General features: G+C 49.8%; 1 protein-coding gene and 1 pseudogene across 8 annotated transcripts; both read left to right on the top strand.

The window, feature by feature from the left end:
* Positions 1-5,903: 5,903 nt before the first annotated feature.
* On the top strand, positions 5,904-12,552 carry LOC140628692 (dnaJ homolog subfamily C member 7-like; annotated as a pseudogene).
* A 69-nt stretch (positions 12,553-12,621) lies between these two features.
* IL34 (interleukin 34) lies at positions 12,622-23,986 on the top strand. 8 transcript variants are annotated; one of them, XM_072818194.1, is made up of 6 exons: positions 12,622-12,764; positions 19,026-19,159; positions 20,100-20,177; positions 20,462-20,620; positions 22,987-23,122; positions 23,361-23,986. In XM_072818194.1, exons 1-6 carry the CDS (start codon positions 12,737-12,739, stop codon positions 23,531-23,533), a joined length of 708 nt encoding a protein of 235 aa, XP_072674295.1. In that variant the 5' UTR covers positions 12,622-12,736; the 3' UTR covers positions 23,534-23,986. The 8 variants fall into 8 exon arrangements, with proteins under 8 accessions (XP_072674295.1, XP_072674285.1, XP_072674277.1 ...); XM_072818184.1 differs by having other exon boundaries at positions 20,459-20,620; XM_072818176.1 differs by having other exon boundaries at positions 20,459-20,641.
* The last annotated feature ends 266 nt before the right edge of the window (positions 23,987-24,252 follow it).

Below are 24,252 nucleotides of genomic sequence, written 5' to 3'. Positions count from 1 at the left end.
CATGCCCCGGGCTGCAGGCGGCGCTAAACCGCTGCGCCACCGGGGCTGCCCTAGGTTATTTTTTTTTTTGCCTGTTCTTGCATTCACATAAATGGAATTATGTAGCTTGTGCTCTTTTGTGTCTGTTCTTTTGCTCATAATGTGTTTAAGATATGGCCTTTTGTTTTTCTCATGGATCAGTAGGTCTTTTTTCTTGCTGGGTGATGTTCTGTTGTGTTTTTATATCCTTTCTTTTGTTGATAGACATATCGATTTTTAGTTTTTGGAACTCTATATGATTCCAAATATGAATGTAGTGGCAATGCATATTCTTGTTCATTTTCTTGTGGACATATGTTTTGATTTCTTTCTTTTTTAAAAATATTTATTTATTTATTCAGAGAGACAGAGAGAGAGAGAGAGAGAGAGAGGCAGAGACACAGGCAGAGGGAGAAGCGGGCGCCATGCATGGAGCCCAGCGCGGGACTCGATCCCGGGTCTCCAGGATCACACCCCGGGCTACAGGCAGCGCTAAACCGCTGCGCCACTGGGGCTGCCCTATGTTTTGATTTCTATGGGTTAAGTATGAGGAGTGGAATTGCTACATCACAGGGCAGGTATATGTTTAACCTCATTCGAATTGCCAGGCTTCCAAAATGATTGTACTGGTTTACACTCCCAAGAGTGACGTGTGAGAATTCCAGCTGTTCTGTGTCCTCATGATCTCAGCTATTTCCTTGGTGCTAATTATTTTCTTTGATGCACAGAGAGGATAACCCTCTGCAGAGGTTACCATCCCCGGTGCTGTCAGGATCAAGACCCTCCAGCTACTGACTTCTACCTCACTCCTTTTTGCTTTGCTTTGTTTTCTTTTATCCTTGTTACTCCAAGGAAGTTTACAGGTGTTGAGATCTGCTGGGGTCCCTTTTTCTACTATCCCTTTCTTCCGAGAACAGCACTGTGTGGAGCCTCCATACTCTCTTCTTCCACTCTGGAGTCTCCTTGCTTGTTGGAGGTCAAAAGCTGGAGGTTAACATTGGAGGTCAGAGTCTGTCAGAGGGTCAGCAGCAGCTTTCTTAAAGTAGGGGCTATTTAGAGCATTCAGGGGTCCCACATGACTAGTTCCACACTGGGTTTCTTTCTTCTTTCACAATCAAGTAAGTGTTTTCCTCACAGATCTCTATTGATGGTGCAAAAGCAACAGCAATAAAGGGAATCATTCAAAAATAAAAGAGGAGGCATAAGTTTTCCAAAACTCATTTTTACTGCTACTTATAATAGTGAATACTAACAATGATAAATACTGAGCAAATCTGCACTCTACACCAGCTCATGGTCTGAGCTTTCCATAATAAGAAACTTTGTAAATCCTCATATAACCCTTTGAGGGTGAAAGTTCCTATCAAGCCCATTTTACAGATGAGGAGCCTGAGGCAGGAAGAGAATCCTCACCTCTCCCACCACAAGGCAGAGCCAGAATTTGAACTAAAGTGTCTCTAGCTTTAGAGTCTGTATCCTACAGACTTTTCCTTAGAGTCCTTTTCTTCCTTAGAGTCATTTACATTTCAGAAATCTAGCCACATTTATTTAAATGGGAGATCCATTTACCTGCTCTAAATAGATAACCACAAAAATGAATGCTCCGATAACATAATTCTAAGTTCCTCTTGGTCCTCCATCACCCCCCATTTTTTCCCATGGTTTGTGCTTTGGGTTTCATATTTAAGAAAATTTTGTCCATCTCAAAGCCACAAAGATTTTCTCCTAGGTTTCAGGTTATTTTTATGCATGGCATGAGGCAAGGGTTATGCTTAATTTTCTTTTTTTGTCTAAGGATGTCCAGGAGTTTCTGCAGTATTGGTTGAAAAGACTTCCTTCTCCTATTTTCTCAATCTGGTTTTTCTCAGTAAACAGGAGGGTTAATTCAGAGTTGCCACAAGGAGAAAAAGGTATAATCATTTTGTACACCCATTGGCACATGGTCAGCGCTCAATAGCAATTAGTTCTCAGATTATGCTAACTACTTTCCTGTGGTTTGGAAGTAAGCTATTTCCAGTGTTCTTTCTTCAAATGTAAATAGCAATGCAGTGGATATTCCAGGCACACAGCTCGCCCCTTATGGATCTTTATCAGTACTACAAGCTAGCTAGTGTTAGAAGTGTTTGGATCCTTGCCCTCTGATGGAAGCTGTGCATTTCCTTGCCATTAGTTCTGCTTCCAACCAAAGGGAGCTTCTTGGGAGGGTTAAGGATCGCAATCATTGTCTTTCCTGAGAAAACTTTTCTGCCTCTGGACCTCCATTCACCCCTGGTGATCCCCTGGTTGGTGGTTTCTCCTCTTCGGCCATACACACTTTCCAATGATGCTGTTTGTCCTCATTTATTTCCCTCTTGCCTCCGCCACCACCCTGTGTGCCTCTTACCAGAACCACAACTTACTAGATCCCAGCACGGGAGGCTTAGTACAGCAGTGACTGAACGAACGGTGCCCTAGTACTGCTGCTGGCCGTGTGGACCCCTCTGAAGTGAGCCTTCTGACAACAGTGTGCTTGGAGCACCAGTGGCTGGTGTTACCGCTGCTTCCATGGCACCTCAGCATTTCCAGCTTCTTCTAGGTGAGGGTATTGCAGCCCTGGTTAATGTTAGATGGTGTTACAGGGTACCTGGCTGATGCATTAAGTAACGTTGAATCCCAGAGGGAGGAAATTACTTTTCTGTTTGTTTTTTTTTCCCCCCAAGCCCTTCTTACTTATCTAGGAAGGGTTTCTCAGCCTCAGTGCTATTGACATTTGGGGCCAGACAATTCTTTGTTGTGGGGAGCTGCCTTGTGCATTGTAGGATGTTTATAGCATCTCTGGCCTGTATGCATTAGGTGCCAGTAGCACCTCCACCCCCAGTTGTGACAACCAAAAATATCTCCTGACATTGCCAAACATAACCTGGGAGACAGAATCCAGCTCCTGGTTGAGAACTACTGCTTCAGGGAAAAAAACTCAGTCTGTGCTAATATATTTTATTATTTTTTTCTTTTTTACAAGATTTTATTTAAATCTTCTAAATACCCGGTTAGTTAACATATGGTGTATTAGAAATTTCAGGGGTAGAATTTCATGATTCATCAGTTGTATGTAACACCCAGTGCTCATTACATCACATGCCCTCCTTAATGCCCATCCCCCAGTTACATCCCTTCCCATTCCCTTCCAGCAACCCTCAGCTTGTTTCTTATAGTTCTCTAACCCTTGCTAATCTCCCTTTTCCAAAAAGAGCAGATCCATAGCTCAGAGCCTTTAGCAGGCAGTTTTCTCACTAGAGTTTAATTACATTTATTTTTGCTTTCCTTGATATTGCCTTTTCTTTTCTTTTCTGTAAGATTTTATTTATTCCTGAGAGAGACAGAGAGAAGCAGAGACACAGGCAGAGGGAGAAGCAGGCTCCATGCAGGGAGTCCGATGTGGGACTTGATCCCGGGTCTTCAGGATCACGCCATGAGCCAAAGGCAGGTGCTCAGCCGCTGAGCCACCCAGGCATCCCAATATCACCTTTTCATTTTTGCAACTGACAACTGTTTTTCTCCTAATGAAAGTGTTATAAAGTTTTCTTGACAAGTTAATTTGAGTGAATATAGAGAAATATGTCTCACTATATGTAAATATGGTCCAAATAGTGTTGTGCTAGGTACCCAACTCTAGGGGAGAGGCTAGGTAACACATCTTCCTGTCTCAGCACTTCGATCAGCTGTAGTACTGGGCAGGTGTTCATGTTCTGTTTCATCTAAGACAATATACCTGGAAGCTTGGAAGTTCCCCTAGAGATCTGGCATGGGTGCCAAGCCTCCCAGTTGCTGCTATTAATCATTATATACCTGTGACACCTGCCAGAAGTACACTGCTTGCTGCAAGCATTTGGTCTGCGAACCCAGGAGTGAGTCTTGATAAAATCTTCCAGGTAACTTTGGATAAGTGTGAAGGCAGTGCATGTGTGGATCCCATCCAGTTTTGTCTGGGAAACAGGCATTTGAAAACAGATCACACAGGCCTGGAGCCGTTCTGATTTCATAGAGAGGTCAGATGTGGGAGGAAAGCACAATATTTCATTCATATCAGACATCTTGGCAAAACTGCTGATCTGCTTGCCTTGTGGGAAAGTCTTGATCGGAAGGATAGTAAAGTAAGTGGGAATATTACAGTTAGCAACCCTTAATGAATTAATGGGTCTAGGCATTGAGCATCAGCGGCCGTCAACATCAGAAAAGAATGATTATCAGATATTACATACCTCCTGTTGAAATAACCCAATTCCACTTATGCTGGTAGGGAGGAGTTTGAGTTTGAGCCTGATCCAACTGCCAATGTGCAGAAACAAAGGACAAGGACCATACTGAATTATATGATGAGTGTGCAATCAGCAAAATCTGGACTGGAGACATTCTACAGAGCAAATATCCTGCGTTGTTCAACAGATGAATTGTAAGGGGAAGAATGGGATGGAAGGGAAATCCCATAGATTTAAAGAGACTTAAACGATACATGAAATTTTAAAAAAGACAAAGTTTAAAAACTATAGTGTTGAGGGATGCACACTTGATAAAGTGTCCTGGGTGAAGCCATAAAGAAACCAACAAGGTGAGTGCTGTCATAGGATGGTGGTTACTCTTAGGAGGGAGCTGTGATTGGGATAGGTCTCATGGAGGGGCTTCTGGGGTACCTGGCCAACATTTATATTCTTGATTTGGTGGTAGTTCCAAGGCATGATTGTCTTATAATAATTGGTTAAATTGTACATTTGTTTTATATTATCTATAACTATGTTTTATTTTAAATATTTTATTTTATTATTATTAAGTATTCTCTACACCCAATATGGGGCTCAAACTCACAACCCCGAGATCAGGAATCATATGCTCTACTGACTGAGCCTGCTAGGTGCCCCTATCTGTGTTTTATTTTATTTTTTTAATTTTTATTTATTTATGATAGTCACACAGAGAGAGAGAGAGAGAGAGAGGCAGAGACATAGACAGAGGGAGAAGCAGGCTCCATGCACTGGAAGCCCGACGTGGGATTCGATCCCGGGTCTCCAGGATCGCGCCCTGGGCCAAAGGCAGGCGCCAAACCGCTGCACCACCCAGGGATCCCTGTGTTTTATTTTAAAATAAAAAGTTTTTAGGGGTGCCTGAATGGCTCAGTTGGTTAAGTGCCTGCCTTCAGCTCAAGTCATGATCTTGGGGTTCTGGGATTGAGCCCTGCATCAGGCTCCCTGCTCAGTGGGGAGTCTGCTTCTCCCTCTGCTTCTCCTTCTGTCCCTCCCCCAGCTCATGCTCTCTGTCAATCTCTCTCTCTCTCTCAAATCTTAAAAAAAAAAAAAAAAAAATATATATATATATATAAATAAATAAAAATAAATTTAAAAATTTAAAAGAATTAAAAAAAATCTCAAAAAGAATAAAAAGATAAACTAATTTAAAGATGGGTAAAGAACTTGAATCGACATTTCTCCAAAGAAGATATACAAATGGCCACTAAGCACATGAAAAGATGCTCAACATCTTTAGTCATAAAGAAAATGCAAGTAGAAACCGCATAAGATATCATTTCACACTGACTGACGGGTATAATAATAATAATAATAATAATAATAATAATAAAAAGATAATAACAAATGTTGACAAGAATGTGGAGAAATCAGAACCCCCATTCTCTGCTGATGGGATATATGAATATAAAATGGTGTAGCTGCTTTTGTTTTTTTTTTTTTTAAGATTTTAATTTATTTATTCATGAGAAACAGAGAGAGAGAGAGAGAGAGAGGCAAAGACACAGGCAGAGGAAGAAGCAGACTCCATGCAGGGAGCCTGACGTGGGACTCAATCCCGGGACCCCAGGATCACGCCCTGGGCTGAAGGTGGCACTAAACCACTGAGCCACCCGGGCTGCCCGGTGTAGCTGCTTTTGGAAAACAACTGGCTCTTCCTCAGAAAGTTGAACATAGAGTAACCAATATGACCCGGCAACTCTATTCCTGGGAATATACCCAAGAGAAGACATATATCCACACAACAACTTGTACATGGGTATTCATAGCAATATTATTCATTCAATATTATTCATTGTTATTCAGCCTCCCAGTGAAAACAACCCAGATGTCCATCACCTGATGAATAGAGAAAATGTGGTATATCCATACAATGGAATATTATTTGAGAATAAAAAATGAAGTGGTAGTCTCAGTGGTCAGATGGTGGTTGCTGCAGAGCACCATGTGGTAATGATGGCAACAGAGCCAGAGCTGCTCCAGGATGAAGTGAAGAGGGAAGCAAAGTCTATCAAGGAAAAAGAAAATGCAAACTATGCCAAGAAAGATTACAATGAAGCTTATAACTATTATACAAAAGACATAGATATGTGTCTTAAAATTGTTAGCTAAAGTGAGACTCGAGTAGATGCTCGAGCAGACTTGATGATGCTCAGAAGTTTCCAGGAAGCTCTGGGAGATGCATTGGCAGTGAGGCTGAATGACAGTTTTGTCTGGTGACATCTATGGAAAGGCAAATGCCCCCATCTTAGGGAATGCCATGACAGCATGTCATAATTTCTAGAGTGCCCTAGAACTGGATCACAGAAATGTTCAGGCACAACAGAATATATATGAACATGAGAAAAGACAGAAACAGATTTTGAGAAGCAGGATTTTTGGAAAATGGTTTTCTGCATAGACTATGCCCTAGAATTTGCCCTGCCTGCCATTGCTTCAAAATCACCAAAGCAGAATATTTAGCAATGCTGGATCAGTATCCAGGAGCGGTCTGCAGCCAGCGACATTCCACCAAATCCACGTTCTGTATGTACAAGGCCTCTGCCTTTGTTAAGAAGACCGTATGGAAAAGGCAGTTCAGTTTTTTGCACAGGCTCTCAGGATGGCTCCTGACCACAAAAATGCCTGCCTTGCTTGCAGAAATGCCGAAGCACTTAAAGCAGAGAAAGAAGATGGGAATAAAGCATTTAAAGAAGGAAATTCGAAGCTGGCCTATGAACTACACACAGAAGCCCTGGGGACAGACCCCAATAATATAAAAACAAGTGCCGAAGTCTACTGTAATTGGGGGATAGATCATTCCAAGCTTAGGAGACTAGTGGTGCAATAGAAGATTGCACAAATGCAGTGAGGCTTGATGCCACTTAATTAAAAGGCTCCTTGAGAAGAGGTCAGTGTTACATGGACACAGAACAATTTGAAGCAGCAGCACAGGACTGTGGAAAAGCATATCAGGTGGAGAAAACAGAACATACACAGCATCTAAAAAAAAATTCACAGCTGGAGCTGAAGAAAGGTAAGTAAAGAGGAGTGCGAGATTCTGGGAGTGTACATGGATGCCTCTGAGGACGAGGTCGAGAAAACTTAGCAGAAGTGAGCCTTGAGGGACGCCTGGGTGGCTCAGCGGCTGAGCGCTGGCCTTCGGCCCAGGGCGTGATCCTGGGGTCCCGGGATCGAGTCCCGCGTGGGGCTCCCTGCATGGAGCCTGCTTCTCCCTCTGCCTGTGTCTCGGCCTCTCTCTCTCTCTGTGTCTCTCATGAATAAATAAAATCTTAAAAAAAAAAAAGAGCCTTGAAGCTCCATGGAGACAGGCACAGGGGAGCCGATGCTGACCTCTAGGAGGAGGAGAAACGGTCCCCGGAGGTCAGAGGAGTGGCTCCTCTCCTCACTGAGCCAGAGGAGGACTCGCGGCGGAGCAGGCCCGGGGAGCAGGGCGCGGGTGGGCTGACTCGGACCCAAACCGCGTTTCCTGGCATTCCTTGGCGGCGCGGGGCTTCAGCTTTGAAGCGGCTCGTCGGGGGGACTTTCCTTTTTCCGTTTGGGTAAAGAGAGAAAACCATCCGGCACCAGGCGGTGTGGCCTGGCTCAGCGTGACCTGGAAGGTGGACGCCGCTCCCCTCCTCTCTTCTAGCACCTTCGCGTTCTTGGGGCAGTTTCGCTCCCTCAGTTGGAAACCCTGGGCCGTGTGAGCGCCTGAAGGAAAGGGGCCTGGCTGCAAGGGAAGGGCTTTGTGCATTTTTGCTTTACTGTTTTATTTTACTTAAAAAGGCTGGAAAAGGGGTGGGACACCTGGCTGGCTCTTGACCTCAGATCTTAAGTTCAAGCCCCACGGTGGTTGCGGAGCCTACTTAAAATAATAAATCCTCTTTTTTCTTTTAAAGATAGATAGATAGATAGATTTATTTATTTATTTATTTATTTATTTATTTATTTATTTATTTATTTATTTATTTAAGAGAGCAGAGAGGGGGCAGGAGCAGAGAGAGAGGGACAAGTAGACTCTACTCTGTGCTCAGTGTGGAGCCCGCTTCCGGGCTTGATCTCACTGCTCTGAGATCATGACCTGAGCTGAAATCAAGAGTGAAATGCTTAACCAGCTGAGCCACCCAAGCACCCCAATAAAATCCTCTCTTATTTTTTTAATCTATTTTTGTTTTTTTGAAGATTTTATTTATTCATGAGACACACACACACACACACACACACACACACACACACACACACAGGCAGAGGGAAAAGCAGGCTCCATGCAGAAAGCCCAATGTGGGACTCGATCCCAGGTCTCCAGGATCACACCCTGGGCGGAAGGCAAGCGCTCAACCGCCGAGCCACCAGGGTGTCCCTAAAATCCTCTTTTAAAAAGACAAAAAAAAAAATTGAAAATAAAATGTTCAACCCTTAAAAAAATAAAAGAGAGGGGCGCCTGCCCAGTTCAGTTGGAGGAATATGTGACTTCTGATTTCAGGGTTGTGAGTTTAAGCCCCACATTGGGTATGGAGATTATTTAAAAATCAAATCTTTTAAAAAAATTAAAAACAATTTTAAAAGGGAATGAAGGTTTTTTTTTTTTTTAAGATTTTATTTATTCGGGATCCCTGGGTGGCGCAGCGGTTTAGCGCCTGCCTTTGGCCCAGGGCGCGATCCTGGAGACCCGGGATCGAATCCCACGTCGGGCTCCCGGTGCATGGAGCCTGCTTCTCCCTCTGCCTGTGTCTCTGCCTCTCTCTCTCTCTCACTGTGTGCCTATCATAAGTAAAAAAAAAAAAAAAAAAAAAAAAGATTTTATTTATTCATGAGAGACACACAGAGAGATGCAGAGACATAGGCAGAGGGAGAAGCAGGCTCCATGCAGGGAGCCCGATCAGGGACTGGATCCCGGGGCCCCAGGATCATGCCCTGAGCCAAAGGCCACCCAGGCATCCCAGGAATTAAGTATTGATAGATGCCCTGTCTTAGCCTGTTTGGGCTGCCATAATAAAATGCCGTAGATTGGGTAGCTTAAAGAACAGAAATTTACTTGCTCACAGTTCTGGAGGCTGGAAGTCTGAGATCAGGGTGCCAGCATGGTTGGTTTCTGGTGTGGACTGTCCCCCTGGGTTGCAGATGGTTGCCTTCTCGTGTGCTCACACAACCTCCTCTCTGTGGGAGCATGCAGAGAGAGCGAGCAAGCTCTCTGGTGGCTCCTTAGAAAGGCACAAATCCCATCATGGGAGCTCCACCCTTGTGACCTCAACTACCTCCAAAATACCATCACATTAGGGGCTAGGGCTTCAGTATATGATTTTAGGGGGGCACATGGTAGGAGATGAATGAACATTGAAAGCATTCTGCTAAGTGAACAGACCATATGCCATATTACTCCATTGATAAGAGATGTCCAGAAAAAGCAAATCCATAGAGATAGAAAGCAAATTAGTAGTTACTTGACAGGGGCTGAGTAGGGGGAGGAAATAAACAGAGACTGCAAATGAATACAGTTTATTTTGGGGATGATGAAAATGTTGTGGAGTTAGATTGTGGGTTATTGTTGCACAACTTTGTGAATCTACTAAAAAAAGAATCCCACTGAGTTATACACTATAAAATGGCAAATTTTATGACGTGAATTACATCTTAATATTTTTTAAAAAAGAAAGGAAAAAACCGCAGAGACCCATCAGTCAATGGGCCTTGTTAGGCTCTAAATTCAAGCAAAGCAATTTAAAGACATTTTAAAAACAACCAGGGAAAATTGAACATGGGTTCTCTATTAGATGATATAAGGAATGATTAATTTGGGAATGTGCAATAATAGTAATGTGATTGTATTTTTTAAAATGCAGTCCTCACAACTGAACTGTGCAGAATATTCCAGCATCTACTTTCTTGCACACCCGTTCCTGTGTGAGCTTCCTAATGCCTGCTGTAAGCCATGGGGTAGACTGGGGTGGTGTGGGAGAGGCACATTCTCAAACTCATCACCTTCCCCCATGAAAGGAGGAAAGGGGGAGAGAGAGAGAGAGAGAGAGAGAGAGAGAGAGAGAGAGAAGGGTGCCTTGGGCTGTCGCAGGTGTGGGGAAGGCCACTGTCTCAGGCAGACTGCTCTCAGGCCACTGGTCTGGCCTCATTGGCTGGGGAGAGGCCCTGATTCTGGGGCCCTGTGAGCAGCTGGGTTGTGCTACCCCAAAGGCTCTAGCTCCTGTGTCATCAGGTGACTCCCACTGGTGACCTCCTTAGCTTTCACACATTTCCTCCCCTTTGGAGGAGTTCAAGGGCTAGAACCACAAAAGAAACCCAGGTTCAGGACTGTGTGGTGTGTGGAAAGGTGACTGTGACCGGTGTCTTACTTTCGTGGCTTCTCCATGGGGGTCTAGGGGGTCCAGGATGTGTGGTGGAGTTCAGTACTGAAGGCCCTTCTGGGAGATTTCTGAGTGAGGAGGCTGCCCAGAGACATTAGGGGGGCACAGGTGGGGGGCAGAACCTGATTCTGCCCTGCGAATGGGAGCCGGAGTTCTCGGTGGAGGTGAGCCCCAGGGGCGGGAGCAGGCCAGCAGCAGAAGCCCTCTGGGCAGCAAAATGCCTGCGGGCTGGCCCAGGAGATGGAAGCTTCTGTCCACATCAAAACCGGGATGCAGAAGCCAGTAGTGATTATTTTTAATCATCAAAAACTGGAAACAACTCAGATACCCCTCAGCTGGTGGCTGTAGGATGGAACAGTACTCGGGAAGCGAAGTGAGCGACCCACTACCACAACTGCCTCGCTGAATCCCAGATGCAGTTTGTCAAGTGAAAGGGGCCCGCACACAAGGGCACTCACGTTGTGTCTGTCTGGCTTTCTGGAAAAGGCAAAATGGTGGGACAGGACACAGATGAGTTATTGCATGGGGGTGGGGGTAGGAGGAGGGGCCGACCACAAAGTGGCGGAGAGAATGTTGCACACGGATGGAAATGTTTTATATCTTGATTATCGTAACAGTTATACAACTCTTGAGTTTTTCAAAAGTCCTAAAATTGTACACTAAAAAAGTGAATTTTACTGTATGTAAATTATACTTCAATAAGCCTTTATTTTTTTTTAAAAGATTGTATTTATTAATGAGAGACACAGAGACACAGGCAGGGACACAGGCAGAGGGAGATGCAGGCTCCATGCAGGGAGCCTGATGATGTAGGACTTGATCCCAGGACTCCAGGATCATGACCCGAGCTGAAGGCAGATGCTCAACCATTGAGCCACTCAGTGTCCCGAAAAAATGAGATTTTTATGGCCCAGCAAGATTCAATGGTGAGGATTCAATGAATATGAAGGCCTGAGCCCTGGGCCTCACCCATAGTGAGTACTCAGGAAAGGCAATCTCATTATTATCATAGGCTTGCTAAATTTAGCAAATAAAAATACAGGACTTCTGCTTAATTTAGAATTAAATAATTATTTAAATAACATGGAATCATTAAATCACAATTTTTTTCGTGTAAGTATGTCCCGTGCAATATTTGGAATATACTTATACTAAAAAGTACTATACACAATTATTGACATAATTATACAAAAAAATATGTATTGTTGGTCTGAAGTTCAAATTTAACTGGGTACCTGGTGTTTCGTCTGTCCCCCTGTTAAGAGGGACAGGGATTTGGGGAATAGGAGATTGGGACTAAGCCCGAAGGTGAGTAGAGAGATGAATGCTGCGCTGTTTTAACCTCCTGGCAGCCTGAGCCATGTAGGTACTTGACCTGCATGCAACCTCACCTCCTTCAGGAAGCGTCCTTGATTTAACCCGTTCAGCCATTCATTCCTTAGTCCTGCTTTTTGTTCAGACCCACGGCTGCCAACTGGTGTCATCGTAACTCACGCCTGGGCCAGTACTGCCCTTGGGATGTTCTGAAGTCATTTCTTGTGTACAGGCCTGTTTCCCCCAGTAGCCAGCCTCCGGGGCAGGGCTGCGCGCCTCCGGCCTTCCCGGGGGTCCCTGGCAGCAGTGGGCGCAGCGCACACAGACTCCCGGTGCCTGCGGCTGATGGCTGAGTGGCAGCACGGCTCTTACATAACCAGTTTCTCTCCTCCTTTCTCTTTCCAGAGCCAGATTTCACATTGAGCAGCTGCAGACGGAGAAATCAGAGAAAGCACAACCCAGCCCCAGATTCCGAGGGGACTGCTGGGGACTCTCTCCTCTTGCTCAAGAGGGAAGATCCCGAGGCCAGAGTCTCAGGCCAGGTCCTGGCTGCCATGGGACTCGCAGCTGCTGCCCCCCTGCTGCCCTCCACACTGCCAGGCAGATAAGGGTGGGCACTGCCCCAGGAGCACCTGCTGCCCCCTGCCGGGCTGCTCTTCTGTAGCCAGCCTTTCCCCAGCTTTGGGCCACCTTTGCTGACCTGAGGCCATGTAGGCCCTGCCTGGGTCTTTGTGGATAGACACACACGGCTGGGGACACTGCCTCTGCTCTCTGGGGACACAGCGCACCACCATGCCCCGGGGAATCGCCTGGCTGCACTGTGAGTACTGGGGGTGTCTGTGGAGACGGCCAGGGGGAGGCCTTGGCCCAGAGCTGGGCTCTGCCGTAACCATGGCAACCAGGCCATTCCTGCTGGTGACAAGTTGAGATGCTTCCCAGCCTAATAGCCTGGGGACTCCCATGGCCGCCCTCTGCCCTGCCTCTGGGCGACCCCAGCTCAGACCGGCGTGCTGGATACGAGGTCTAGGCTGGGTGGGCATGGTCATGGGAGGTCAGGGGGATGGGGCAGGCACTGGGGGCAAGTGGTAGCACCACCCTCTCAGACCCCTTGCTGCTGGGGTGTACTGGGTGGGGGGCGGAGGTGCAGAGAGGATTTCTGGCCTCCCTGGGTGTGGTCAGCTGGGGGCGGGAGCTTGTGAAAGTGGGCCTCGTGACACGTGGGGCAAGTGCCGCCAGGTGCTGGAGAAGGCAGCCTGTTCCCGCTGCCCCTCCCTCCATAATAGAACAAAATTAAAAGAAAGAGAACAGTGTTGTTGGTAAAAAGAAAAATAAGTTGAAATGAGGACAGAAAGCATCTAGAAGCCTCTCAAGCCTGCTGGTGGGAGGCCAGACCAAGATCCCTTCAGACTCCAAGATTCAATTGAATTGACTCAAATTCAACACATTTTTCTGGTGCCTCCCACATGCCCACTGGAGAGTTACTGCCATGGCAACAAGGACCTGGGCTAGCTCACGCCCCTCTCTGTGATGCCTGGCATGGAGTTAGGCGCTAGGACCTGTGTGCCTAATGGACAAGGTCCGCGGTTGGATCCTGCAAGGGATCCAGCCTGGCCCTTGAAGAGGGATACTGCAAAGGGTCAGGGCATTCAGAACACACAGAAGGACCAAGACCCAGTGTTCTGGAAGCTTCCAGTCACCAGAAGCCAGAGGAGCAGCATGGATGAGGTGCCACTTGAAATAGTTTCAGAGGTGGGCAGTGTTCACACAGGTAGATGTGGGAAGGTGAGGATGTGTCCCAGGTAGAGGGAACAGCATGAGCAAAGGTTCAGCAGTGAGACCGTGAGAGGCCACACTATAGTCGGTTTGGGCTCCGATGGTGGAGGCCTTGAATGTCAGTTCATGAGACAGCAGGGAGCCCTGGAAGGTTCAAGATCCGGGGATGGGCTTTTGCCTGGGAGTTACTCTGCTTTAGGAAATCAGTCCGTGGTATTTGCTGGCCCTGCTGTCGCAACCTTCTGGGCAGGAAGAGATGAAGGTCTGTTCCGGAGATGGACGTGGGAATGGAAGGCATGGTGGAGGCTGATTGCAGGCCTTGGCAAGGATCGGCTGTGGGGTGGGAGGCAGGGAGGGGTGTAGATGAGGGGCGTGTGGATGGGCTGGGTGCGGAAAGGGATGGGCTGCCGTAACAACTTGCCACAGCTCGGTTACTTAAAACAGTGGCAATTTATTCTGTCCCAGGTCTGGAGGCCAGAGGTCTAAAACTAAGGTGTGGGCAGGGCCAGTCTCCTCTGAAGCTCTAGGGGAGGCTCCTTTCTGCCTCTTTCTGCTTCTGGTGGCACCTGGCATTCCATGGTTTGTGGTGGCGTCACTCCAGTCTGTGTCCATCTCCTCCTGGCCCTTCCCTCTCTGTGTCCTCCCCTCTTCTTATGAGGACACTGGTCACTGGATTCAGAGTGGGCCTTAATTTTACCTGCAAAGACCCCATTTCTAAATAAGGTCACATCTGGAGATCTGGGTGAGCAAGGAGTTCTGGGGGGGGGGGGATGCTGTTCAACCCTCTCCTCAGGTTCAGATTTTGTCGCTGCAGGTGGGGTTGGTAGACAAGTCCCATTTGTCCCTGCACAAGGGGCTGTCCCTCGGGAGAGCACAGCCCCTCCCCTTCCAGCCAGAGACTCCGGAAGGGATCTCCTTTCTCACTTGCTCTTTCTTCAGCCTCCTCTTCTGTCTTGGGGGTGTCTTCCTTCTGGAGGACGAGGGGGCAAGACTGGCCCCCTTCCAGAGTTGGGGGTTGCACTGGCTATGGGACCCTCTGGGGTGCAGAGCACTGTGAGGCTATGGCCATGCTGGCCCTGGGTAGTTACCGGTTTGCTGACCTGTTTCTCGGGGTGGAGGCAGCAGAAGAGGGGCTTAAATTTGGAGATGGTGGTCATTCTGCAGATCTAAAGGAAGTCTGGGTCTGGGGGAAGGCAAAGCGTCCACGGACAAAGTTTCTGGCACAGCCCATGCATGCCAGGCTGGCACGTGGTGGCTTTCTATGACTTGTTCCCTGCTAGGGGCCCACAGTTGTTGGGCCCCAAAGACCCAGACCAGGATCTGGGTAATGGCAGTGAGGGTTAGATTTCAGGGGTTGACTAGGCAGCCATGGTGACTGCCCCATAGGAAGGAGGGCCAAGTGCAGACAGAGATACTGATTTTTATTTTTTATTTTATTTAGTTTTTACAAAAGATTTTATTTATTCATGAGAGACACAGAGAGAGGCAGAGACATAGGCAGAGGGAGAAGCAGGCTCCCTGTGGGGAGCCTGATATGCAACTTGATCCCAGGACCCTGGGACCACACCCTGAGCTGAAGGCAGACGCTTAAACACTGAGTCACCCAGGCATCCCAGAGTTACTGATTTTTAAAGACAAGATGCAAAGCTAGATTTTTATGTGAAATCTCTGAACCAGCTGTGGCCCACAGTTTGCAACTGTCTCTGGAGATCAAGGGCTCTGTGAGTATCAAAGGAAGGTCTCCAGACAGGCGGCAGCAGCACCTGGGAACTTGGTAAAAATACAAATTCTCTGGGCCCACCCCAGACTTATTGAATCAGTCTGGGCCTTAACCAGCTTTCCAGAAGATTCAGATGCATGTTTCTGATTCCTTGTTCAAGATGAACCCCCAAAGTGCTCAGTACACAAGACCATGTTGTGGTTAACTGCATTACGGATTCACGTAACAGGGGCCAAGTTGTCTGGTCAAGGAGCAAGTTGAACAGATGGTGCTAGAGACAGAGATTGTGGGGGCTGGTTCAGGCAGGGGAGCGCCTGCCGGGGGCTGGTAAGGAGTCTTGGTGAGACCTTGAAAGAGGTCTGCCATTTGAGAGGAAACCCGGGGAGGGGGGCAAAATGTGAGCAAAAACCTCGAACGGGGAGTGATCTTGACCTGCAGGGGTGCCAAGCTGAGGGCCTCAGTGATTTACAGACAAGATAGAAAGCCGGCAAAAAACACTGGGACGGTTTGTGTTTATCTGTTCTTTTGTCCAAATACCAGGACAAGCACTTGGGAGGAGACAGAGGAAGCGCAAGATGAGTTGCAAATTTGCAACCTTGAAAATATATGGCTGGCGGACTTCTGTGAGAAGGGCTGGTAGGCTGCAGCCGTCTTGGGCACAGGGCTTGTGTCCACCTAGGGAGCTCCTGGTGAGGACCCAGCCAGAGCACAGGCCTGGCAGCAGGGCTGCAGGTGGAGAGGCGGCAAGGAGCAGGCCTGGCGCAGTGAGGGATTAAGAACAAAAGTCTCCCTAAATTCCAGGGAGGTAAATGGAGAAAGTACAGTCATTCCTACTCATGACCAGGTAGGGGACAAGGATGACAGCTTGCCTGGCTATTTCGGGGAGGAAAGAAAAGGAAAAAAGAAAAGAAAACAAATGATTGCTTTTGACTATAGCAATAATATAGATATTGATTATATTGATTGTAGAATATAAAGTATGTCCTAAAGGGGCACCTGGGTGGCTCAGTGGGTTGGGCGTCTGCCTTCAACTCAGGTCATGATCCTGAGGTCCTCGGATGGAGCCCCATGCCAGGCTCCCTGCTCGGTGGAGAGCAGGTTCCTCTCTCTGCCTCTCCCCTCACTCGTGCTCTCTCTCTCAAATAAAATCTTAAAAAAAAAAGTCCTACAAAATATAAAGAATATAAATGTCTCCCATAGAGATTTGGTACATTTCCCTCTAGCACACTTGCACTGCATTTCTCACGCACACACAGATGTACGTAATCCACGTCGTGCTGTACACCCAGAGGAGGGATGTTGAGTCATGCTTTTTTTTTAAAAAAAATTATTTATTTATTCATTCAGAGACACAGAGGCAGAGACACAGGCAGAGGGAGAAGCAGGCTCCATGTAGGGAACCCGATGTGGGACTCGATCCCAGGTCTCCAGGATCACACCCTGGGCTGCAGGTGGCGCTAAACCGCTGTGCCACCGGGGCCACCCAAGTCATGCTTTTTAAGACTTTACTAGGCATGGGCAGGCCGGGTGGCTCAGCGGTTTAGGGATCGAGTCCCACATCGGGCTCCCTGCATGGAGCCTGCTTCTCCCTCTGCTTGTGTCTCTGCCTCCCTCTCTGTGTGTCTCTCATGAATAAATAAGTAAAATCTTAAAAAAAAAAAAAAGACTTTACTAGGCATGTCGTGAGTACTTTTCCTGTCACATAATCATATCATAAACATTCTTTGACAATGTGGTTTGTATTGGCTTCAGTCATCAATGAACATCGGGGCCATTTACAGATTCTCACTATTATTAAAGAGAATAATACTGCCACGGCACTCTTTGTCCACACAAATCTTTTGGTGATGACTCTCTTGTTTTCCTTCAGGTTTGCCCTTGAAATGAATTTAATGGGTCAAAAGATGCGAAGAAGTTTTTTAATTTTTTAAAAAAAGTCTGAGGGATCCCTGGGTGGCGCAGCGGTTTGGCGCCTGCCTTTGGCCCAGGGCGCGATCCTGGAGACCCGGGATCGAATCCCACGTCGGGCTCCCGGTGCATGGAGCCTGCTTCTCCCTCTGCCTGTGTCTCTGCCTCTCTCTCTCTCTCTCTCTGTGACTATCCTAAATAAATAAATTAAAAAAAAAAAAAAAAAAGTCTGAGAGAGGGATCCCTGGGTGGCGCAGCGGTTTGGTGCCTGCCTTTGGCCCAGGTCGCGATCCTGGAGACCCGGGATCGAATCCCACGTCGGGCTCCCGGTGCATGGAGCCTGCTTCTCCCTCTGCCTGTGTCTCTACCTCTCTCTCTCTCTCTCTCTCTCTCTCTGTGACTATCATAAAAAAAAAAAAAAAAAAGTCTGAGAGAGTGAGGCAGAGAGGGACAGAGGGAAAGTCCCAACCAGACTCCCTGATGAGAATGGAGCCCAATGCTGGGCTCACTCTCCCAACCCTGAGGTCAGGAACTGAACTGAAGCCAAGAGTCAGATGCTTAACCCCCTGCACTAACCAGATGGGTCAAAGGATGAGAATTTTTAAGGCTTAATGGGTCAAAAGGTTTGGACATTAAGTTCACTAATAATAAAAATTTCCAGATTGCTTTCCAGGATAAGAGCACCTGCCTCACTCCTTTGCCAGAACCAAGTGTTAGGAAAAAGAAAAAGAACCCCCCCCCCCCCCCCCGCAACAACTTTCCATTTTGATACGTGAAACATGGCATCTGATTGTTTTATTTATTTATGTTTAATTTTTTTTATCTGATTGTTTTAATATTATTTCTTTACCTCTATTGGTGAGTTTGATTTTTTGGATACGTTTCCTGCCCATCTATGTTTTCTTTCTGCTCTGATCAGTTGGACCGTTGTTCAGAATTTTTCTGTGTGTTGGGTTCCGGGCAATCACAAAAGCTGTTTTTAAAGCCCCGGTGCCCCCCAGCGGTGAAGGCTGGTAATGCCTGGGAGGCGGAGCCCGTTGGCAGGCAGGCAGGCAGGCAGGCAGGCAGGCAGGCAGGCAGGCAGGGCCCGGATCCTCAGGATGAGGATGAGCACTTCGTCAGGGCTGTGGTGATTTGTGCGTCTGAGAGGGATGCCAAGATCCGTTACAGCAGGGAGGATAATGGTTCCCAACAGTCACCTGTAGAGCTGGAACGAGCATCCCTATCTTCTGAACTCCCAGATGAAAACGCAGAGCCAGGCTTTGAGGACGCTCCCGCCCCAGATGCGGTGGGGGCTGAGGCTGCCCCGGGCAGGGGGCTGTGCCTCCCCCTCGGGTGCGAGTGTGGGGAGGGGGAGACGGGACGCTAACCTCGGGGTGGGACTGCTGGGGTGCTGGGCCGGCTGGGGCCAGGGGCGGGCAGGACGGCTCCTGCTCACCTGGCCTTGCAGGCTCTGAGCCTGGAGCCAGGGCAAGCACCGGTGGTGGCGGGAAGGTGGCGGGAAGGTGGCGGGAGGGTGGCGGGAGGGTGGCGGGAGGGTGGCGGGAAGGCCTCCGTGGGGCTCTGCGCCTCGGCCTCCCATGGGGCGCGGGAAAGGGAGCGCACACGCACAGCTTTGCACACGCGGGGGCACGTGAAGTGGCGGGGTGCTCATGTGTTCCTCTTGCGCACGGTCCGCAGATCTCGGGCTCCTCCTTGGCATGGCCTTGGGGAACCAGGGTTTGGAGATGTGGCCCTTGACCCAGAACGAGGAGTGTGCCGTCACCGGCTTCCTGCGCGACAAGCTGCAGTACAGGAACCGCCTTCAGTACATGGTAACGGTGCAGGCGGCGCCCTGTTCCCCTTCCCGGGCCCTGGGCTCTCAGGGCGCAGGCCTTGGGCGCCCCTCCTCCGTCGCCTCGGCCCTGAGCCCCCTGGCCCCTTTCTCCTCCTTTCCCACCGTACACGCCCGTGTACCTGGCCCCCAACACACTGTCCCCTCCCCTGCCAGCCAACCCGGAGGCCTCCACCCCTGCTGCTTGGTCTGACCTTTGACCCTACCTCCACAGGGCACTCACCCCACATTGCATGAATGGGTTCCGGGAAGCCTTGGGGGAACTCCAGGAGCTTATTAGCAGAGCAGATAAGGACCTAGAAATTGGAACACGCACCTCTGTGCAGGGTAGAGGAGCCCGGGGCCCTGAGGCTCTGGCAGCCTGCCTGTCTTCTTTTTTCTTTTCTTTTCTTTCTTTTTCTTTCCTTTCTTTTCTTTTCTTTCTTCTTTCTTTCTTTTTCCTTTCCTTTCCCTTCCTTCCTTCCTTCCTCTTTCCTTCCTTCTTCTCAGCTTTACTGAGATGTAATTCATATACCATACTATTCACCTGTTTATGTGTATAGCTCAGTGGTTTTTAGTATATTGGCAGATCTCTGCAACCAGCACCGTAATAAGTTCAGAGTAATCTTACTTAAAATAGTCTTCCTCACCTCCAACGAATATACTTCTTTTAGGGTAGTAGGTCCCTCAAATACTTCTTGGCCTGAAGTTTCCGCCATCATAGGAACTCCATGTTTGGCCTCAGCCTGGGTCCCAGGGGAAAGAGAGTTGTCATTGTCCTGGCAGGGAGCCGAGTGCATATTCTCTATGGAAGGCCACCTCTACCATCAAAGGGCTGGTCCTTGGTCTTCTCCTCCTACATCAAGTTGTCTGGGAGTTGGGGGGACCTGTCTGAGCCATTGCTGACTCTGACCTCATGGTTTGTTCTTGTACTTCCCCAGAAACACTACTTCCCCATCAACTACAGAGTCAGCGTGCCTTATGAGGGGGTGCTCAGAATGGCCAACATCACCAGGCTGGTGAGAATCCTGTCCTGGGCTAGGGACCTCTGCCTCCTGGGACACCCCACGGACCCAGCCCAAGGCACACTGGCCTCGCCAGTCCTGTTGCCAGGGGCCTTTCCCAGCTCTGCAAGCAAGCCTGCCCTTGGTGTCGGCCCAGGGGTGCTCCATGCCCACAGTGGATGCCTGTGGTCTGCTCTTGTTGTGGGGACAAGTTGGGTGGGGGTGGTCAGGGTGGTGGCAGGAAGGGCCCAGAGCCCCGTGTCTGTGGGCTTTAATGATTTCTCCTGTCCCCACAGCAGAGGGCCCGAGTCAGCCAGCAGGAGCTGCGCTATCTGTGGGTCTGGGTGAGCCTCAGTGCTACTGAGTCGGTGCAGGAAGTACTGCTTGAGGGCCACCCATCCTGGAAGTACCTGGAGGACGTACATACGCTGCTGCTGGATGTGCAGCAGAGCCTCACGGTGAGCTGTGCAGAGGTGCAGGTGGGCAGGTTGTGTTTGCGTGTTTGTGTGGTGGCTGAGGATTGTTGAGGGAAGAGGAAAACACATAGAAAGTTTCAGCATGTCCCGAAGGGAGAGAGAAATGAGAGGAAGAGATGGCCAGTGCCCAGTGGGCGGCCTGGGCTGGAGGACTCCTGCCCTTCAGGAGCCTCAGGATGTTCCAGGCTCTGTCTCTTGCTCTGTGATCCTGGGCAAGTCACTGAAGCCAGCCAAAGGAACTCTAAAAGTTCCTTTCGGGGGAGAGGGGAGGAGGCAGGAATAGGTGGAGTGATGAAAACAGGAGGTTTTTAGGGTAATGAAGCTTTTCTGTAGACACCGTAAATGGAGGATACATGACATCATGCCTTTGTCGAAGTCCATAGCACGTACACCACCAAGAGTGAGCCCTAATGTAAACTATGGACTTCAAATAATAACAATAATGATAATAAGGTTCCTGAAGTTTGCCTGCCCAGCAGGGTTGATCTGAGGCCTCAGGGATGTGTCCTCTGAAAAGCCTGCAGAGTCAGGTCACAAGATCAGTGTGAGCCCGTGCAGGCCACGTGCATTCTGCAGGACACCCCCCCCCACCCCGGTTTTGCCCTACTCCCCGATGCTAGCCATCCTCAGGAGCCTGCCCCGGGGAGCTGTGAGCTGTGGAGGGGACCAGGGTTTAGGAGCTCACCGCTGCTGGGAGTTCTGGGGACGCTTTGGTTTGGGCAGAGGCTTAGAGGCCCACTGGTCTCCTTCATGGCTCTTGTGCCCGTGGGCCATGTGAGCTGGATCTGACCTCGACCGACAGGTTTGTATCCTTGGTTTTCCTCGAGAGAGCCTGACCCTGAGTTCTTGAGAGCTGTCCACGAGGTTGTGAGTGGGCTGAGGCCTGCCCCCCACCATGCCCCCCCAGACTGTTCAGATTTAACCAGCGTTAAGTCTGTCTTCTTTCTCATGGAGTTAATGGCCTGTGACTCGCTCCAAATACGCCCAGTGTCTGGTGGGGAGTGGGCCATGGGGACAGACCCCTCCTTCCTCCCACCACACTCGCTTCTCTTTCCAAGCCTTTGTAGACTGGCTTTTCAGGATTGCTGTGACAAATTGCCAGTAACTGGTGGCATGAAACAATTGAAATTCTTCTGCCCCAGGCCTGGAGGACAGACACCCGCACTCAGGATATCAGCAAGGCCATGCTCTCTTGGAAGGCTCTAGGGAGGAAAGGCCCATCCTGCCTCTTCCAGCTTCTGTTGGCTCTACTGTTGTTGGCTTGTGGCCACGTCACTCCAGCCTCTGCTTCCACCCTCACACGGCCTTTCCCTCTTGTGTCCTCTTACAAGGACACCAGTCATTGGAGTAGGGCCCAACCCTAAATTCAAATTGATCTCATCTGGAGATGCGTAAGGACATCTGCAAATATGTTTCCTAATGGGGTCCTATTCACAGGTACTAGGGTTGGACACAGCTTTTTTGAAGGGGGATCAGGGTCACACAATTCAACCCAGTACATTACCTTAGGGAAGGTCTTGCCCTGGCTCAGGCCCCACATTTCCTTCCTATGCCATATCTCTTGCAACAGCTCTGGCCCCCTGCTCGGTCCCCCACTGTGCCTGCCTGCTCCCCTGTGGTGCTCCCTGTAAGTACCACGGAGAGACGCACCTTGAGCTTGGCGCCTGAGACTGGCCCGGCCTGTGTGCCTTGTACCTACGTGTCCTCACGATACGACCCTCAGGAGGGTCCTTGGATCTTGCTCCTTGCAGGCAGTGGAGACCTTTGAATCTTGAAGGACAGTCTCCCCGGGCCAGGACTCCCTGTGTGGTGCTGGTGGCAGGGCCTGGGCTAGAACAGCAAAGATGCCCCCTACTTCCCTATGTCCTCGCCTGCTCCCTGCAATCATTTTTCCTAAGATGGAAATAGAGGAGCCTCTGTGTTGGGCTTGGGTGAGGGGCATCAAGGGGGGACCCTCTGGGAACCATGTGTGGCGCAGTGGTTTAGCACCTGCCTTTGGCCCAGGGCGCGATCCTGGAGACCCGGGATCGAGTCCCACGTTGGGCTCCCGGTGAATGGAGCCTGCTTCTCCCTCTGCCTATGTCTCTGCCTCTCTGTGTGACTATCATAAATAAATAAAAATTAAAAAAAAAAAAAGGTGGGGGGAACCCTCTCAGGAAGGTTGGCGCCTGCAGGCAGGAGACAAATTACCCTCCTGGTCACAGGAAGTCCCCTTCCTCCCTGGTTTGTGCAGCTCCAAGCAGGGCAGCCTCCAGGGTTCTCCTGGGATGTGGCCCTGTCTCTTCACTGGTGTTGAGGGGCGGGGGTGCTGGTGATGCCCCAGGTCCTGATGGTCTCCTCCCTTCCAGGATGTGGAGGTCGGCCCCAAGGTGGAAGCGGTAGTGTCACTCCTGAGTGCCCCGAGGCTGAGCCTGAAGCTGGTGCGACCCAAAGCCCTCCTGGACAACTGCTTCCGGGTCATGGAACTGCTGTACTGTTCTTGCTGTAAGGAGCGAGCGGATGGGGCTGGGGCAGGACACCGGCCTTCTGAGCCTGGATCACTGAGCAGAGCCAGGACCCTCCTGGGCACGCAGCTCCCCAGGGCTCTAGGGCATTTCTGAAAGCCAAGATGGGCCCTGGGTATAGGAGCACGAACAACGTGGCTTGGTCTGGGGACGAGGGGGGCTGCTGACCACTCCTGCAGCCTTTTTTTTTTTTTTTTTTTCTCTCCTGTCCCCTGCAGGTAAACAGAGTTCTGTCCTAAACTGGCAGGACTGTGAGGTGCCGAGCCCTCAGCACCACAGCCCAGAGCCCTCATCGCAGTGCGTGGCTGCCCAGCTGTACCCCCTGTCCCAGTCGCCGCCTATCTCCCTGCCCCGCTCCCCACGGTCCAAGCCTGGAGCCCCAGCTCCGTGAAGTGCTGAGGGTGCAGGCAGAGGCCTGTTGCCCCTGGTGGCCAGTGGGGCGATCTGTGTGGGGCAGCTCGAGGTGCTCCCGCGGTTCAGTTGAGCCGGAGACTTGTCTGGGCGGTGGTGGGGAGCCCTCTCTTGGGGGAGGAACCCTCAGGAGAGTGTTTTTCCTTTGAGGGGGGTTCGGTGCCTAAGAAGGGCCCAGTCTCCCATTCGGTAGCTCACGTGGTCTCACCTGGAGCGGCAGGGGTCTGGGGGCACCTGAAGGTGCGCAGAGCTCTCTACGCCTTCCTGCGCCGCCCGGAGGTGGTGCTGAGCTGCGTGTCTCGGGTGGCCGCAGAGGCAAGACTGTGCCGGGTGGGCGGGGGCGAGACGGGAGAGGGCAGCGCCACACACCACATCTTGCCACAGTGGATGCTCTTCCAGTTTCTATTTTCTATTAAACACTTGCTTGGTTTGGTTTGGTTTGGTTTGGTTTGCATCCGCGAAGGTGAACCGCAGCGGGCTGAGAGCCCAGTCAGCTCCAGCTGGCCCAATGGTAGGACCCAGGAGACCTGGGGCCCGGGTCTGAAGAGTTGGATTTGGAATGGGTGAAGCCTTAGCCTGGGGGCCTAGAAATGGTGTTTGAGGGACTTGCTCCCAGACCTGCCCTCCTCAGTGCCTCCTGGGCAGGGACAGAGGAATTCAAAGGCATAGGTCCCGGCGCAAGACCTGGCCGCCCCTGCC

Source organism: Canis lupus, chromosome 3 (assembly GCF_048164855.1).
Source record: "Canis lupus baileyi chromosome 3, mCanLup2.hap1, whole genome shotgun sequence".
Classification (NCBI taxonomy): domain Eukaryota; kingdom Metazoa; phylum Chordata; class Mammalia; order Carnivora; family Canidae; genus Canis; species Canis lupus.
The sequence above is the reverse complement of the archived record's forward strand: the minus strand, read 5'-3'. Positions and strand labels throughout refer to the sequence as shown.